We start from the raw sequence: 18,002 nt of genomic DNA, 5'->3' as shown, positions 1-18,002 counted from the left end.
CAGACAGTACACCTGGTCCCACCTCAGAGAGACTAAGGTCTCCTCAGCCAGGCTGGATCATATTTATTGTTTTAAACATCATTTTAATGTTTTTAAAAGTTGTAATATTTTACCTGGCGGTTTAATTGATCATTCCCTGCTATTATGTAATGTTATTATCAGAAATATTTTACCAATAAGTGCATATTGGCATTTTGATGATGTTTTAACATTTGACAATAAGTTCAGGGAAGTCCTTATTTATTTCTGGAATGTTTTTAGACAGGGGAAGTGTGATTTTAGCAGTCTTAGGCAGTGGTGGGACCATGGTAAGACTCAGATAAAGATGTTGTGTCAGCAGCACACCCTCAATGTCAAACGAGACATCACCAGATCTATGAAGGATCTAGAGACCGATATAGTGGAACTAGAACATTTAAGTGAGTCCACAGAAAATCGAGGATGTTTTGAAAGTCTCAAAGTTAAAAAAAATGGCTTTAGCCGATCTGCTGGACACTAAAGTACAGGGTGCACTGGTCAGGTCCCGGTTCCAGAACATCAGGGAGATGGATGTTCCCTCTTGCTTTTTCTTCAGCTCCTCTTCATATTCACAAAAGTGAATATGAAGAGGAGCTGACACTCCTAGAGGAGTTCTGTGACGGACTGCCTCCAGTCTCGGAAGAGACAAACTCACAGCTCGAGGCCCCCCTCCAGATGCAGGAGCTCTAGACTGCCCTGAGGGCATGCAGGGACGATGGGCTCCTGGCATTGATGGCCTCACGGTAGAATTTTATAAAGCCTTCTGGGACATCTTCGCTAAATATGTCCTGGAAGTGTCTTGCCTGTGGTTCCATGGCAGTGTTCTGAAGGAGGGCAGTCCTCACACTACTGCCAAAGAAGGAGAACCTGCAGGACATCAAAAACTGGCACCCTGTATCATTGCTCTGTGTTTATTACAAACTTCTATCAAAGCTCTTGGACTGGGACAAAAAATCGGCCCTGGCATTGTTGGCCGAGGCGGCCCACACCCACCGTGATTGGTCAGACTTCAATAGCATTTACTGGCCAGGCGTCCATGCTTACGCAAGGTAACGTAACCCCATTTGTACAGGTCCTATCCCTTGACCAATCGGCTTCGTAAATTTGCGGCCGGGAGTGGGGAAGGTGGTTCCTGGATTTGATTGGGTCGGGCCAGTGCCAATAAAGTAAATTAATTGGCCCACCAGGAAAATGCCCAGTATGCCAGATGGCCAGTCCAGCCCTGGGAGCAGGTCATCCACTGGGACCAGACCTATTGTGTACCCGGCAGGTCCATGGTGGACAATATCCACCTCATTCGGGATGTTTTGGATGTCTCAAGTTCCTTGGGTATAGATACTGGTTTGATTTCGCTAGACCAGGAAAAAGCTTTTGGCTGCGTTGAGCACAACTTCGTTTGGAAAGTCAGGGAGGCACCGATCCAGCTTTTTCAGTCCCGATCCGATACCGATAACTGGGCTTAGCGTATCAGCCGATACCCGATACCGATCCAATACCACTGTTGAATTAATAAACTGTACACCAGGGTTCCCCAATTAGTTTTAAATGTTCTTCTATATATCACAAAAACACAAAAAAAATAAAAATAAAATAAAAGCACCCTGGCAGGCTAACACCTTGTTTCATCTGTGACTCAAGTAAGAAGCATTTTAATTTACAGCACCTACATAGAGGCTCAACATAAAGGAAGACAATGAGGGAGCAGTAGTTCAAAAGGTCCCAGGTGTGTGGGATATATTCTGATATTCACAACAGCAAAAAGCATTTATTAATAACTCTATAGCAAGAGGCACACAGATATGCATGCCATCAATACCATTAGTGCAGATTTTTAAACCCATCTGCAAAATGTCCACAAATACAGCTGTCAGCAGCATCTGTACAACAGAAGAGCAAAGCGAGCGACTGTGTGAGAAAGACACATAAACAGAGAGAGGGAGAGAGAGCGCATCAGCTGTCAGTTTGTCACTCTCAGCGTCGGTATGGTCCGGTAAAATAAAACAAATCTCATCAGTCCAGTCACTTTGCCACCTTTTGGTGCGGGCATGTTACTAATTATCTGACTTACTTGGATATTTCACTCAGAGGACCAGCGGATCAGCTGGTGTGTGTGCGCGGGATATGATCCTTTTTTTCTTTCTCCACCGCGAGGTACGTCTTCACGTGTACGCGCTCTCTACACAAGCAGAGGTCGACGTATAGCGTGGGATGACATTGAAATAATGTAGAGCAGTGCGCACCTTATCTCTCATGTTGCTCACTTAGTTTACTTAGTTTCATATTACGACAGGTGCTTCAGAGCCAGTGGATCGCCGTGGGCCGTCTAATTGGCTGGGCACTGGTCACCTCGCCATGTGGAAGACAGTGAAGGCATCTGGCTGGACTCTAACATTACTTTCCTAACTTTGTAAAATGTTGTTGCTCTGCGTTTGTTGCTGCGCATGCGGTGGACATGTTGTAGCGGCGTCACTAACATAGAATTGAAGTGAATAGATCGGCTCATCCTAATATCGGATCAGTGCATCCCTAGTCCCTACGCTCTCCCTGGAACCCCTCCTCAAAAATATACACTCTAACCTACAAGGTCTGGTTTTACCTGGTTTTAATGGAAACATGATTTTATCAGCATATGCGGATGACATTATTGTTTTAGTTAAAGATCGGAGAGATGCAGACCTTTTAACCAGTATCATTAGTGATTTTAGTATAGCATCGGCAGCGAGGGTGAACTGGAAAAAAAGTGAAGCCCTCCCTGTCAGTAAGACGGCATTAAGTACTTGGGAGTGTCTTTGGGAAAAGAGAACATAGTTAAGAAGAACAGGGAGACCGTTACAGAGAAAATAGATGCAAAAATGTTTAAATGGAAATGGTTGCTCCCTCAAGTGTCTTTTAAATATAGAGTATTGGTTTTAAATAACCTTGTAGCATCCCAGTTGTGGCTCCGCTTAACCTGTGTAGACCCCCTCCCCCCAGGCTTACTAGCTGGGATACAAAGAAAAATGGTTGATTTCTTTTGGGATGGTTTACACTGGGTGCAACAAGGGATGCTGTTTTTAGTCAGAGAGGAGGGGGGACAGGGACTCGTCCACCAGGCCAGCCGGACTGCCACTTTTAGGCTTAAATTCATACAGAAGTATCTCACAAGTTCGGCAGATCTGGTGTGGAGAGATGTGGCCAGTTGCATCCTTAGGCGTATTAATAACCTGGGTTGGATAATGCTCTGTTTATAACTGTTTCTAAATTTCTAAATTTAGAGACTCACTGAGTTCTTCTCTCTTTTAACAATGGTTTTTAGTCTCTTTAATGTGTTTTTTACGGAGAGGGTTTTTATCATGGGAGCTGGCTACAACAAGAGCAACAAAGAGAAGTGGCAGCTCCTCAATTTTCTTTTAGGTGAAGCTAAGATGGCCATTTATGTGTCCAGTAAGAACCGGGTAGAGAACAGGGAAGGGCAGGAGGCCAGAACAGTGTGGTTGGTGAACCTCAGGGCCAGACTCTGGTTAGAATTCAGATTTTATAAAAACATTGGGGATATAGGAACTTTAAAAAATGTTGGTGTTACGAAAAAATTCTTTGTTCTGCTGATAATGACGATTTACAGCACTCTGCATGTCTTTGGACTGTGGGAGGAAGCCGGAGAATCCAGAGAGAACCCATGCATACACGTGGAGAACCTGCAAACTCCACACAGAAAAGCCGTGGTTGGTTTGAACCCAGAACCTTCTTGCTGTGAGGTGAAAGTGCTAACCACTACACCATCTTGCAGCCCTGCTTTAACTCTCTGTTTAAATCAAATTTCATTCATTCATTCACTCTTTCATATCTTTAAAAGTAACAAGATTATAGTCAAAACCACATGCGTCAAACTCAAGGCCCACAATGTTGATTTTGAGACCCGCGGTCAATACGGAACCAAAAGGGACCACAGACAGATAGGTGGAAGACAGAGGAACACATGGAGGGCGGATAGCGGAGGAGAAGGATGAGCACAGCACAGACCACCACCCACGGCAAGAGACTGAGCCGTAGCCTGGAATGCCAGCCGGTCGAAGAGACAGACCAGAGTGTTGCAATGCTACAAACACGCATCAGCAGAGCTCTGCCAAACGGTTCCTTTGGGAACTGTGAGACTCTGGTGCTTGAATACAGCGGTTCTGAAACACTTGTTGTATGTGCACCATACTGGCAGTGTTTTCTGTGCCTCAGGTGTGGCATCTGGTGTGTGCACGTGCAGTGGCCTTTATCACCAATGGGTGAGTCCACCCACTCAGCTGCTAACATAATAAGGATGGTACCAGGTCCCACACAATCAATAGGCCTCATGTAAATTATACATGAGTACATGTACATGATACTGTTGATTCCTGATTCTCTCTCTCTCTCCCTCTCTCTCTCTCTCTCTCTATATATATATATATATATATATATATATATATATATATATGTATATACATATATATATGTATGTTTATATATATAAATACCATTAGCCAGTCACTAAAACAATCTAAGTTTGGGTGTTGTGTTTCTATCATTGAGATAAATACAATATATGTTAAGGATTTTGTATTGTTTTTTTTATTTCTGTATTGTTTTTAAAACCCAAATAATGTAGTATAAGTACCAAAGGGTCTAAAAAAGTGAACATAATACAAGGGTTAATTGCCTAAACTCAACCAAACCTTAATAACAGAGTTGGCAGATAAAAACAGACTTATATATTGGTAACCTCTCATATTATATTGGTTGTTTTGGAAGACACTGACAAAATACAGATCATTGTCATTTGGGTAGGATGTCAGCGCATTACCAGAATCATTACTCTTCCTACTCTCAGGGCATATCTGCAATTTGTCCAAGGCTTTAGTTGTTTGCGATTCATGAAGCGTTTACAGAATGGTGCTGTAAGATCAGGGGATCACCAAAACCATTAGGATTTATCACCTGGGGACCATGACTTTCTATGCAAAACTTCTTGACTATCTGGTCGATAAATATCTGCGTATCAATGCTTTTGACCAACAAACAAAGACTGACCTTCCTGACTGTAGCTTTTACGCTTTGATGCACAAAAATAAACGTTTTGCTTTGCCACCTAACCCCTGGTGGGTGGATGGTCTGCTGTGGAGACACTAAAGGAAATTTGCTTTAACCAGCTGACTGATCAGAGCCATTTATAATAATAATAATAATAATAATAGTAATAAATTTAATTTATAGAGCAGCCCTCCATCTGAGAGTAAGTCCACTCTGAAGGTATTCCAAGATAAAACATGACAGTAGGAATCAGAATGATATAGCTGTAACACTGTAAATGTGGATTAAGGTTATCTAAAGACTGATAGTTAATTAAGGGCCTGAAAACTCTTAAAGCTAATGATCCAACCAGAATTATATTCCTGACTAGGGGGTAATCCAAGTGGCAACCCATTGCTTTGTGAACTGCCATTTTGAAGACTTGAGTTTTGTGGTGGGTTGGTTTTGACTAAGAGTTAAACTGTTTACTGACATTATAAATCAAGTAAGAAGTATAGCCATTTTCTCACAGACGTCTATAGAAACTAACTTCTTTTTGCAATCAGTGGAGTTGCCCTCTGCTGGTCATAAGAGAGAATATAGGCTTCAGGCACTGAAGGCATTGGCTTAATTTTCCGGACCTGGGGTTTCATTTATAAACGTGGCTTATGCACAAAACGGGGCTGGCAAAGGTTGTGATCTATAAAAAAAAAACTTGACGGGAGAATGTGCACACCTTTAGCAAACTCTGACCCATGCGTACGGCGCACGCACATTCTGGAGACAAGGGGAATAAGCGACACAAACGGAGAGGTAGAGAACTGAAGTCAGATGTAGAAAGTAAATGTGAGAAGAGCGTTTGACGCCTCACACAGCACTCGCAATTCTTTTTTCTCGCTCCGGTGACCAACTCCTTTTACTTCCTCAACAGCAGCACAACACAGAGAAACTTCCCCTTTGCCCTGAGATAATGCAGCATTTAGACAGACTACAAATTCACTACTGCAACTCTGTTTCTTCGGACCTCGCTGCTCACTGACCCCCACACACACACACACACATGCGCTGCGCGCGAGGGAGAGATGGCGGGGGGGTCGCTGCGGACACGTTCCTCTTTGCCTCCACCTTGAATGAATAAGATTCTTTATGTTGCACATTTAAAATAATACTCAAGCAACACAAATTAAATACATGTTGGTAAAGGAGTAGAAAGATGTAGTGAACCTTCAGATTTGACCACTTTTTCTTATTTCTCCCACTGTCCGCTCTGTCCCACTGACATTTGACAGCCGCAGCAACACGTCACCACTCGCACTGCTTCTTTTTAATAGTGATCCCGCTGCTGTGGCACCAAATAACGCTGTTTTCCATGCGTGCCTGTCAGTGTCTGAGAAGTGACGTTTTTTTTTCTTTTTCTCACCTGTTGGAACGAAAGAACAATTGGATGCCAGGGTCATTAATATACGGATCAGCATTCATGAGGTGATTTGCATTGACTATTTATGCTTAAAATGGGCGTGTACAGGGCGGGATATGAGGCAGTTTCACGTACCCACACTTATAGGTGACCTCTGATTTATAAAGGGAGAATTGCGCACAGGTGTGCGTACGCACGGTTTTATAAGTCTGAATATTTTTCAGCGTACGCCATTTGGCTTTTGGGCGCACTTTCACTTTTAGAAAGGATCCTACGCACAGTTTTATAAATGAGACCCCTGGTGACTACTCCCCATTTTTAAATACAGTCTATTGGTAAGAGCAAGGTTATAAGCAAGCAAGACTCAGCACTTATTGGCATTGGTGCAAGCATGTCTTTAGCACAAGTGTTGAAAACTGTTGAAAAACTGTTGAAAAACTACCCAATCCAACATTGTATCTGCTCAGATTTATTTCTACCTTGTTTCCTGATATAAATCAAAATGTTGCAAATTTCAAACAAATTTGCAATTTTAGGTTCTTTTAAGTTCTTGTATGTCTGCTAGGACAAGCTTTTACAATTTAGAAGTCTGTCTTCTTTTTGTAGAATATTTTAAATGCTTACATTTCACCAAGGAATCAAAAAAAAAAAAACGGACATCAACATAGCCACAGACAAACACTCCAAATATTTATTTTATGATTGCAAGTAGTAATTGCAGGACATAAACTCAGTCTTCTGAATGAATGTCATATGTGCTACATGCTGACGTATTGCGGTTACGTATTGTGTCATTTCCGGTTGCTGGTGTAACCTGTGTTTATCCACTGCTTATCTTTCATCGTTTTAACACTGTTGTTGTCGTTGTTTTATCTTACAATAGGCTAAATATCCACTCACCCTTGTTAAGTCTAATCACTTACAGTTCTCTTCCTCTTTTAGCGATTTGCTCGGTAACTCACAGCAGGCTACTTGGTCTTATCTCTCAGCTATTTAGCTTAGTTAGTTAGCCTTAGCAGCAAACTATGACTTCTCTCTCTCCCTCTCCTGCTCTCTCTTGCTCTGTATGCTCAATGTTTAGCTACTCCTCGGCCTCCTTCAGCAATAATGGTACATGTAGAATGTCTAATTTATTTGCCACGATGGAGGAAAGGCTCAGTCTTTTGGAAACTCGGCTCTGCACCATGGAGAGTAAGTCATTAGCTGATACTGTTAGCCAGTCCCCACTAGCCGGTGCGAGTCGCTCCAGTGTAGCTTCTTTAGCTCCCCTAGCAACTCCCAAGCAGCCGGGAGGACAGGGCGGCTGGGTGACTATCTGCAATAAGAAGCATAGTCCTAAACTGAAGCCCACGGTTCACAACCAACCACTTCACGTTTGTTATAAATTCTCCCCGTTCAGCGAGACTCCCACTGGGGAAACAACTCTGATCAACAAGAATATGTTAGTTTAAATGAATCAAAACCTCCAATTAATAATATTACTCATATTCCTCTCACCACAGGCCGAGGAGGAGGGGTAGCAGCAATTTGCCAATCAGACTTATTAATTAACCCCCAACCCAAAAATAGCTTTAACTCATTTGAAAGCCAAACTCTTAGCCTTATACACCCAAGCTGGAAATGTCAAAAAACAGTTCTGATAGTTGTTGTATATCGTCCACCAGGCCCTTACATCCATGTTAATGTTGAAATTACCCACTATAATGACTTTATCTGTGCTATGTACTAACTCAGATAAAGTCATTATAGTGGGTAATTTCAACATTAACTTGGATGTTAAAAGTGACAGCCTAAGTTCAGCTTTTATTTCACTAATAGACTCAATTGGTTTCATTTAACGTGTGAATAAACCCACTCACTGTTTTAATCACCCTTGACCTCAATCTGACATACGGCGTAGAAATTGAAAATCTAATATTTCCTCAAAACCCTCTGTTAAATCACTTATTAGTCACATTTGAATTCTCGATTATTAACTTAACTGAATTCGGAGAAAAGTTCTATTACAGCAGGTGTCTATCACAAAACTCTGTCAGTAAATTCAAGAATTTTTTTTACTCCCACACAAATTGACTATCTTGTTGATAGTAGAGCAGCCTCATTGTGAACCACACTCAACACTGTCGCCCCTCTGAAAAAGAAGATAGTTAAACAGGAGGATAGCTCCATGGTTTAATGCACAGACACGTGCTTTAAAACAGATGTTACATATACTCTAAAAACAAATGCTTTGGCTCAACAACAGTTTGCATCAATCTTTTTTGAGTTATGAACTTCTAAAGAAATAATGTTCTACCAACAAACTACAATGAGTTAGGGGAATTCGATTTTCATCTGAAATCAAATGTAGTATTAATTACCACCTACTTACTAATTGGTAGCATATACAAAAGTTTTTAGGTTGATTACTCATTGAAATTAAGTTATTCCCAATAGTTTTCCACATTATTTAAAATGATCTTTTAAGTGTTATGTACTTAATTTCCATTACTATGTTGACAACTGTTAAAAAATTAAGTTGCTCCTGTCAGATTTTCATCATTACTTTTTCAGTTTTTCATGTTATTGTTCATGTAGCAGCTTTTATGAAAATAATTAATCCAAGAACAAAATTATAAGGCAATAAACTTTTTTTTATTTTATACTTCAGTTAATATTTTTTTGAACATATGATATTTAAATCCTGAAAAAATAAATAAATAAACAACAAAAATTTAAATGGGCCCACAAATTAAACATTAAACATTTACCATATTGCCTTGTGAAATTAAGTAGTAAGCATGCTCAATCATGCTATTATGTCACAACAAATCAATTATGCCATCACAGCAAAGTTATAGGCCTTTACATATTTAAAACCACAATGCCAAACATATAAACATCTGTAAATGCTGTTCATTTTCTAAAACATTTTCTAAAACAGTGACAAAGTTCCAAGATGGTGCTAAGCAATTATCAACTTTCAATGGCAACCAATCTTTTCAAGGTCCTAAAACTTTTTGAAGGTTAAATGCCGGTGTGGTGGAAAGGACTTGTAAGGGTAGTATACAAGATTTTTGAAAACATATAAATACATTTTAAAAAATTGTGAAACACTCAAAACTTGAGTCTCCGTGGAGATAACAGATTGGTATATCCTTTCCCTCTACGATTTTTGGTTCCCTCGACCATGATGGTTGTCGTCATGTCACCAACGATGGCAATCTTCATCACTTCCCTATCAAAGCCTGCCTCAAACTCTTCTCTGATCTTGTAAAGCAAATGGAAAGATAGGTTAGTGTGTTAGAGATAATGAATTGGATGATTACTGCTGACTTTTCAGACTGACAGTCTTAGTGATTTCAGTTGATCAATGGAGACATTATTTATTTATTTAAACCTAAATAAAAGCAACACTGAATGAAATGAGCAAGACAAAAAATAAGCACACTGTCTCTACTACTTCTATCCCTCTCACAGAACTATCCAGTCAAAATAAAACTACAAGGCTATTGATGTGATGACATTGAATGATGTTAACAAGGTGTCCACGAATGAATTTTGAGTACACAATGTAGTTGACAGTTACACAAATAAGCAAAAATTGAATAATGCTTTTCCTCCCCAGGGCACAAATGAAAAGCCCTTTCTAGTTGAGCAGATTTGTCAAATAAAACTTCATCATTCTTTCCGCTGTTAAGTTAAAGGGTTGAAAGGCCCATTTACACTGCTAAATATGACTAGCGTTAGCTACATGAAGTAGTACAACATATTTCATCAACTGTTTTGGCAGATGTAGCCAAACCTCCGTACACAGTACACTATTGGTCATATAACAATTCAGAATATGACCAAATTCATTGCTTTAGTAGAATTTATTTGTAAATTATACGATACTCACCATGAAAATGTCCTTTATATACCAATCGTCCAGCCTACAGATCATCTGTTTGAATTTGTCCAGGCTTGTTAAGTGGGTAGGGGAGGCTACTTGAAATCATGAACTCAAGGTGGAAAAAAATTAATTCATCAAGCAAATTTCATTAAGTTACTGCAACTTGACTTTTGTTTTGAATATTTAACCCAGAAATTTGAGTTGAAATGACACACAATATTAAGATGATGTAATTACATACATTATTATGTCAGCACAACTCATTTAAATTATGTTTGTAACCTAAAAGTTGTATCTAAATCAATGGATTAGAATTTTTTACTTGCAACCATGCATTTAATTAAGTGCTGGTAATATGTCTCCTGAATTATTTATTTTTTAAACAAATGAAGCGGCATTCCAATAATCAAGATGATTCTCACCTACACTGGAAAAATAGATGAATTACATTTAAGAAAGCCCTCAGAAATACTAGAACCACATATTATTCTCCACTGATAGAGGAAAACAAAAACAACTTCAGGTACCTTTTCAGCACTGTAGCCAGGCTGACAGAGTAAAAGCTCTACTGAACAGTCTTTTCCTCCAATTCTTAGTAGCAATGATTTTGTGAGCTTCTTTACTAATAAGATTATTACCATCAGAGAAAAAATGAATCAGCTTCTTCCCACTAATAGCACAGACACACTGTCCAGTACAGTAGCCTCAGAACCAACAGTATCGCCAAATTTATATTTAGATTGCTTTTCCCCTATAAATCTGGCTGAGTTGGCTTCACTGGTCACTTCATCCAAGCCAACAACCTGTCTTTTAGATCCTATTCCATCAAGGCTCTTTAAGGATGTATTACCATCAATCAGCATTTCCATATTAGATCAGATCAATTTATCTCTAGTAACAGGCTACGTACCAAAGGCCTTTAAGGTGGCAGTAGTTAAACCTCTGCTTAAAAAGCCGACTCTAGACCCAGATATCTTAGCTAACTATAGACCCATATCAAACCTCCCCTTTATCTCTAAAATCCTTGAAAAAACTGTTGCTAACAAGTTATGTGACTATTTACACAGGAAAAGTCTACTTGAAGAATTTCAGTCAGGGTTTAGAAAACATCATAGTACAGAAACAGCACTGCTGAAGATTACCAATGACCTTCTCATGGCCTCAGACAGTGGACATGTTTCTATTCTCCTCCTATTAAATCTTAGTGCTGCATTTGATACTGTTGATCACAAGATTCTATTACAGAGACTTGAACACATTATTGGGATTAAAGGAACAGCACTAGAATGGTTTAAGTCCTACTTATGAAAGATTTCAGTTTGTTAACGTGAATAACAAATCTTGCATTCATACAAAAGTTTGCCATGGAGTTCCACATGGTTCTTTGATGGGAACGATACTTTTTCCTTTATGTATGCTTCCTTAAGGCAATATTATAAGAAAACACCACTTAAATTTCTATTGCTACGCAGATGATGCCCAGCTGTATTTATCTATAAGGCCAGATGAAACTTATCAGGTAGAGAAACTTAAGGACTGTCTTAAAGACATAAAGGCCTGGATGACTTGATGAAACCGGCCCTAAACACCTCAGAGAAATACTACCTTGGACGGCATTACTTTTGCCTCCAGCTCTACTGTGAGGAACCATGTCCTTTGACTCACACATAAAACAAGTCTCTAGGACAGCCTTCTTTCACCTGCGCAATATCAAGAACATTAGAAACATCCTATCTCAAAAGGATGCTGAAAAACTAGTCCATGCATTTGTCACTTCTAGACTGGACTACTGTAATTCATTACTGTTAGGATTCCCAAATAAGTCTGTGAAAAGCCTCACTTCCCCTCTCCCCCATTTTCTCTTTCTCAACCTACTATAAGTACTATTTTTGTAATTTTAAGTATCAATCTGGTAGAGATTAAAGCAACTGTTATACAATTCCTCTCTCCACCGATATGTTTACATTATATGTCACTTACTGTTTGTGTTTTCTCTCTCTCCTAGTGTATCTCTGACTCAGAGCTGCAGGACCCAGATCCGTCATTAGTATTATTTTCATTATTACTAATAATAAAAACAATATCATTGCATTTATGTGTCAGTTTCATTTTTGTAATTATAAGTATCAGTATTGTAGAGATTAAAGCGGCGTTTGTACAACTGTTCTCTCTCTCTCTTCTCTCCTCCTGTCTCTTCTCTCCCCCTCTTTCTGCCCACATTGCCTCTCTCCCCCATTTTTTCTCCTCACCCCAACTGGTCAAGACAGAAGACCGCCCCCAACTGAGTCCGGTTCTGCCAGAGATTTGTTCCTGTTAAAGGGGAGTTGCTTGCTCAGTGTTGGATTTGTTTGCTGGGTTTTCTCTGTAATATTGTAATATTGACCTTTCTATGTAAAGTGCCTTGAGACAATGTGTGTTGTGATTTGGCGCTCTACAAATAAAATTGTATTGAATTGAATGTTCACCACCACGACCTTGGCACCAATATTTTTCCCGCTTGCAATGTAAAGGACAATGGCACCAAATGTTAGCATTAGACACTGATCATAACATGTGACATCGTTCAGTAAGAACATATTGTGTTGCTAGACTGTAAAAAAGGTTTCAAAACTTCATTACAGATACACTACTTTAGTTCATATTGAATGTCTTGGTATCATTTTAATATACAGGCTTTTACTGCACCATATATATGATATAAGAATTGGATGATATTGATTGGACTTCATCAATTAAATTAACCATCAGCATTAAGAAATCAGACTCTTATTTGACTGAGTATGGTAAATGTTTATAGTCTTATTGACCACAGAGCAATTTGCAGTACAAGTAACATTAATCCCATTCATACACTGCCGGCACAGCCGTCATGGGGCAATTTAAGGTTAGGTGTCTTGCCTAAGGACACTTTGGCACACTGACTGGAGGCCCCGGGGATCTAACCATCGACCTTCTGGTTAGTAGACAACCATCTCTTCCTCCTGAGCCACAGCCACCCACATATTTGCGTGTTCACACGTGAGTCACAGTAATGAGGAAGGGGTTGAAAATCCCTGAACTCTCTGCCCTGAAACAAAACACCAATCTGCCTGCAGGACAGAAAGACATGAACCTGAAACCTTACTGCTCTCACCAGAAAAAAAAACTTGCATCTTCATCATGAACAGTTTGCCTCACCTTGAAAGCAGCTATAGTGTGTATGGCTGAGTTTCAACCTCTCCTTTGGATCAGTGTGTGTTGGGGGTTTAATTGAGGCAGTGGCGGATTAAAGTGCTTAAGGCTTTCATGAAAGAGCCAAGAACACTGTATTAAACGGAGGCTGAAAACATCAGCTCAATTGAGTGTTTGCGTCCACATGAAGGATTGTAGCAGCAGACATAAGCGCAACACCTCAGTGTGAGTCAATTGCCCTGCACACAGCAGAGATCAGCTCCAATAAGTCACCAGAGGGGTGTGTAAGTGTATTAATGTGTGTGTGGGAGTGTGTGTATGTGTGCTCCAGTGTGCTGCATGGGGGGAGGGAGCAGATCAATAATTCATCCATTGATTCTGAATGGCCCCCTTCTGCCAAAGGCTTTGCTTCTGCTTACAATTTCCTTGTGTAGATTCAGCATTACTAACTTCAAAACCTTTTTCAACATTTTTTCTTGAGCATTTTTTCACTGCACTTTTCACTGCAATAAAGAAAAGGGTGGAAGCACATCCGATTTGTCTTGTAGCTCTTATCTTCAGACAAAACAGCAAAGTGAGCTGTTGACCAAACACCATAGGTGAATAGTTGCTGCATGTAGCACAGCTCTCAGCCTGTAAGTTCACCTTAATAATATTTGCATGCCAACAGAATTGATATTTATGCTCAGTGAACAAGATTTCCTTCAATACAGCTACATTTTTATTTATTTTTTACCATCACCGAGCTGGAAATCATCAAGAGCCTTTTTTTTTTTAAAAGAAATGAGACCTTAAGTAAAGCTTGGACGCCAATGACGGCCACTTAATTTCTCCATTGTCTTCAATGGTAAGCGAACATTCTAATTATGTTTTTGTGTGCATGATTTTTATTGTTATTGTAATTAACCATGTTGGCCATACAAGCATTTAGCTAACGTCAGCATATTTTAACACCAGGGAGCTCCTCAGGTTTTTTGTGCTTTCCTTGCCCCATTAAAGAAGCTCAGCAGAAACGCCATTAGGCAGCAGGCTCTCTGGTCTATGAATGGAGGTGTGGCTACATGCTAATTGCTTTGGTGTGTTTTTTTTTTTTTTTTTTAAATGGGGGGGGGGGGGGGGGGGGGTGCAGCACCTGCTCATTAAACAAGGCTTGATGTTCATCAGAGTAAGTTAATCACAGTATGTGTTGGTGAATTGGTCAAAGGATCCACGTCCCATTGCTATCATATTAAAAACTCTTGCACGCTCACATCAATGTGGATGAAGCTCCGAAAAGTGAAGTGAAAAGCAGCGTGGCTTCAACGCCAAACAAGCACTACAACACTGGATCTGAATCGTCCACCGTGAGATAGCAGGTTGATCCACATCTTTATATCACTACTTTTGATTTTTTTCAAAGCGTTGGCTGGTGTTGGTTAGTTCATTGGTAGTCCCGGCGCCCCGTGTGCAGTGGCTGTGGGTTCAAGTCTTCCTACAATCTCTTCTACTGATTGATTTAATCACATGTCCCTATCACAGGGTTTTTTCATGTGTGACTTTTGAAAAACATTTCAATGTGAGCCGGCAGACATGGCGGATGAGGAGCCAGTGCCAAAAAAGGACTTGACATTAGCGTGTCAGTGTTTCAACTCTGAACTTACAGAAAATTTGTCTGTAAACTTTGTTGGGCAAGGTAATACAACATATATTATAGATTAAATTTTTAGCATTCTTAAAAGGAAGCGCCTGTACAAACATGATGTAGAAATCTATGAGAAAGAGACTCTACTTCTCAGTTGATTTATAACCTCAGTAATCGTTTACCTGAAGAGTGTTTGGTTCAATCTCTAGTTTCAAATCTTCTTCAAAACAGCATTTTTTGTAAGTCAAACCATAGATGAGGACATCGACATTAATACAGATTTTTTTTTTTAAACAAAGCTTTTCAAAACTGCTCAAGTATGATGAACTACTTCTGTATAGAAACGAGAATGTCAAACTACTCGTTCTTCTGAGAATTAATAAAGAATTGACTAAGAATTTTCCTGAAGCTCAACCACATAGTTTGAGTTGCCAAAACATGAACAAACCTTAACAGTTGAAGTGATAGATCAGAAAACACTCAAATTGATTGTTTTGGAAAGGAGAGAAGAACAACCTGTTTTGCTGCTCAGGTTTGAGGATGGTGAACTTAGAAAAGTAAAGGAGGAATAGACTCAAGGATTTTGTAGTTGTTTAGACATTGAACTGAAAACTGGACAAAGTATGGTCTCAATGACACATTAAAAAGACAAGATATTTTTTTCTTATAATCTCATCTATGTTCAACAGCTCCATGAAGCATATTTTGGTTAAAATGTGTTTATCTTGAATGTGCTTTAACAATTATTCCATTGAGAAATGTATTGATATATTTGCATTTTAAGTTTAGTGTAAAAATATTTTAAAAATACATTAACTATTTTTCTAAAGCCTAAACACATAATATTAACAACCATTTTAAAGAATTATGACCAAGAAATGATCTGAGAGGGACATTTCACAGAGGAAAATCTGGAAAAAGCTGTAAATATATAATGATATTAGAGCTGAAACAATTGGTGACAACTATTTTGACAATTGATGAATTGCTTGAGTGAAGGAAATGGAGGAAACGTGCTGCTTTTCAAACACTGGCTCAATTTCTCTGTCTCATGCGATACTGATGCAACGTTTTCCAGGATGTTATGATTTTCACTATTTTCTGATATTTTAGAAACCAAACAAATTATCAAAAAAAAAACAATCCTTAGCTTAAAAAATATACTGTATTTAATTTAATCTAAAAATAGTAATGTGGATAATTATTTTGTTCTACACTCACGATATTTATTGATTTCCATGTTTTTAAAACACAATGATCTGTTAAAAGCTGACCCAGAAGGCTATGGGCGTGTTTGCACATGGTGATGGTTGCAAAAAATGAAACAATAACCAGTAAAAGATGACATGCTATGTGAGTGTATCAGGATTAAAACTAATCTGCTGATATCTGTGACGACGTCCACAACAAGAGGCACACAAAGAGCGAGTGGAGTGAAGCATGGACCCACCCTGTCAAGCATGTGAGAGGAGCCTCCTCCTACTACTCACAACCAGTTCACAACAACAACAATGCACTGACACACAGAGAGGGATAGAGGGAAAATATAGGGAGCAGGATGAATATGAGAGAGCAGAGGAGGAGGAATCTATCAAGGGGGTAAAAAGGAGGTGGAAATCAGCAGAGATGGAGAGCTCCCACTGGAGAACAGCTTTTCTCCAGGGGTGTATATGAAGATGGAGAGAAAAATCAAGTCAGCATTGTAGGAAATAAGCTTTGACACAATCAGATACAACAAAACCACTTCTGGCCAAAAATAAAATAATAATAATAATAATAAAGAAAATCATTCACACACACACCCACACACACTCATCCTCCACTGTTCACCACCTGCTACATCTCCCCTGCCCCCAGCTCTCTTGCTGGGAGGGGAGAGATCAGACAGCGCTCCCTCCTCAGCTCCTTCACACTCCTCATTCTCTGTACCATGTGGCTCTTCATCTATTCAGTTACCTTCTTAGGTCTCTTTCTCCTCTGTCCCAGCCCATTGAGGCGATCGCTGGGGTCCAGTCTGTAGTGGGAGTGGTTGTCCTCACTCATTCTCCCCCACTCCAAGAAGACAACAACAACCACTTTTCACTCCTGTTTATTTCTCCTTTTTTTCTCCTACTTCTTTTTTCTCCTTCTCTCTATCCAATCGTCTGGTCTGTTTTTCCCCTCTTCTCAGCGAAACGAAGTGAGGCAACCTCTCTCCTCTGTTCCTCACTCTGACTGAGTGGAGTGGTGAGCCAGGCAGAGTGGGGGAGTGGTCTGGCAGAGAGAGGAGATGAGAGGGAGGAGGGGAGGGGAGGGAGCACAATGGTGTTGCTATGGCAGCAGCTGCCACCAGTGTTATATATCTGGAAACCTTGCTGGTGAACCAAAATAGTTGCCACATACACACACACACCACTCAACAGCCTTATGTGTGTTTCCCGTACATTTTTAGTATGTATGAGACAGCTCAGATACGACAGTTTTAAAAGGAATAAAATAAAATGCCAAACAATTAAAAGCCATGAGAATATGAATTTTACTGTTATGAGGTTGCTGTTAGTAAAATAACAGTAAAGAAGTCACAAGAAAACAGAAAAGGAAATGGAAATATGAGTGAAATTCCAAGTTTACGTGGTTCACGGAAAAAACTACAAGTAAATGGTAAATGGACTGTATTGATATAGCACTTTTCTAGTCATATAGACCACCCAAAGCGCTTTACAGGAGCGCTTTACAAGTCAAATTCACCCATTCACACACATTCATACAGCGCTGCTATTTACCACACATTTTTCTGTCACATTCATACACATTCATACACTGTCGGAAGAGGGTTAAGTGTCTTGCCCAAGGACACAATGGCATGTGTACTGGCGGAAGCTGGGATCAACCGCCAACCTACCTTC

At 39.7% G+C, this 18,002-nt stretch overlaps 1 protein-coding gene across 1 annotated transcript in view; it reads right to left on the bottom strand.

Annotated features, from left to right (window-relative positions):
- Window positions 1-17,320, bottom strand: part of ank2b (ankyrin 2b, neuronal) — a 162,283-nt gene extending 144,963 nt beyond the window's left edge. Inside the window, exon 1 of the mRNA XM_035626268.2 lies at window positions 17,074-17,320. Coding sequence (XP_035482161.2) covers window positions 17,074-17,160 — 87 coding nt within the window. The 5' untranslated portion in view covers window positions 17,161-17,320. The remainder of the gene's footprint in view (window positions 1-17,073) is intronic.
- Between the last annotated feature and the right edge of the window lie 682 nt (window positions 17,321-18,002).

Source organism: Scophthalmus maximus, chromosome 2, assembly GCF_022379125.1.
Source record: "Scophthalmus maximus strain ysfricsl-2021 chromosome 2, ASM2237912v1, whole genome shotgun sequence".
Lineage (NCBI taxonomy): Eukaryota > Metazoa > Chordata > Actinopteri > Pleuronectiformes > Scophthalmidae > Scophthalmus > Scophthalmus maximus.
Note: the sequence above shows the minus strand (reverse complement) of the source record. Positions and strands in the feature narration are given on the sequence as shown.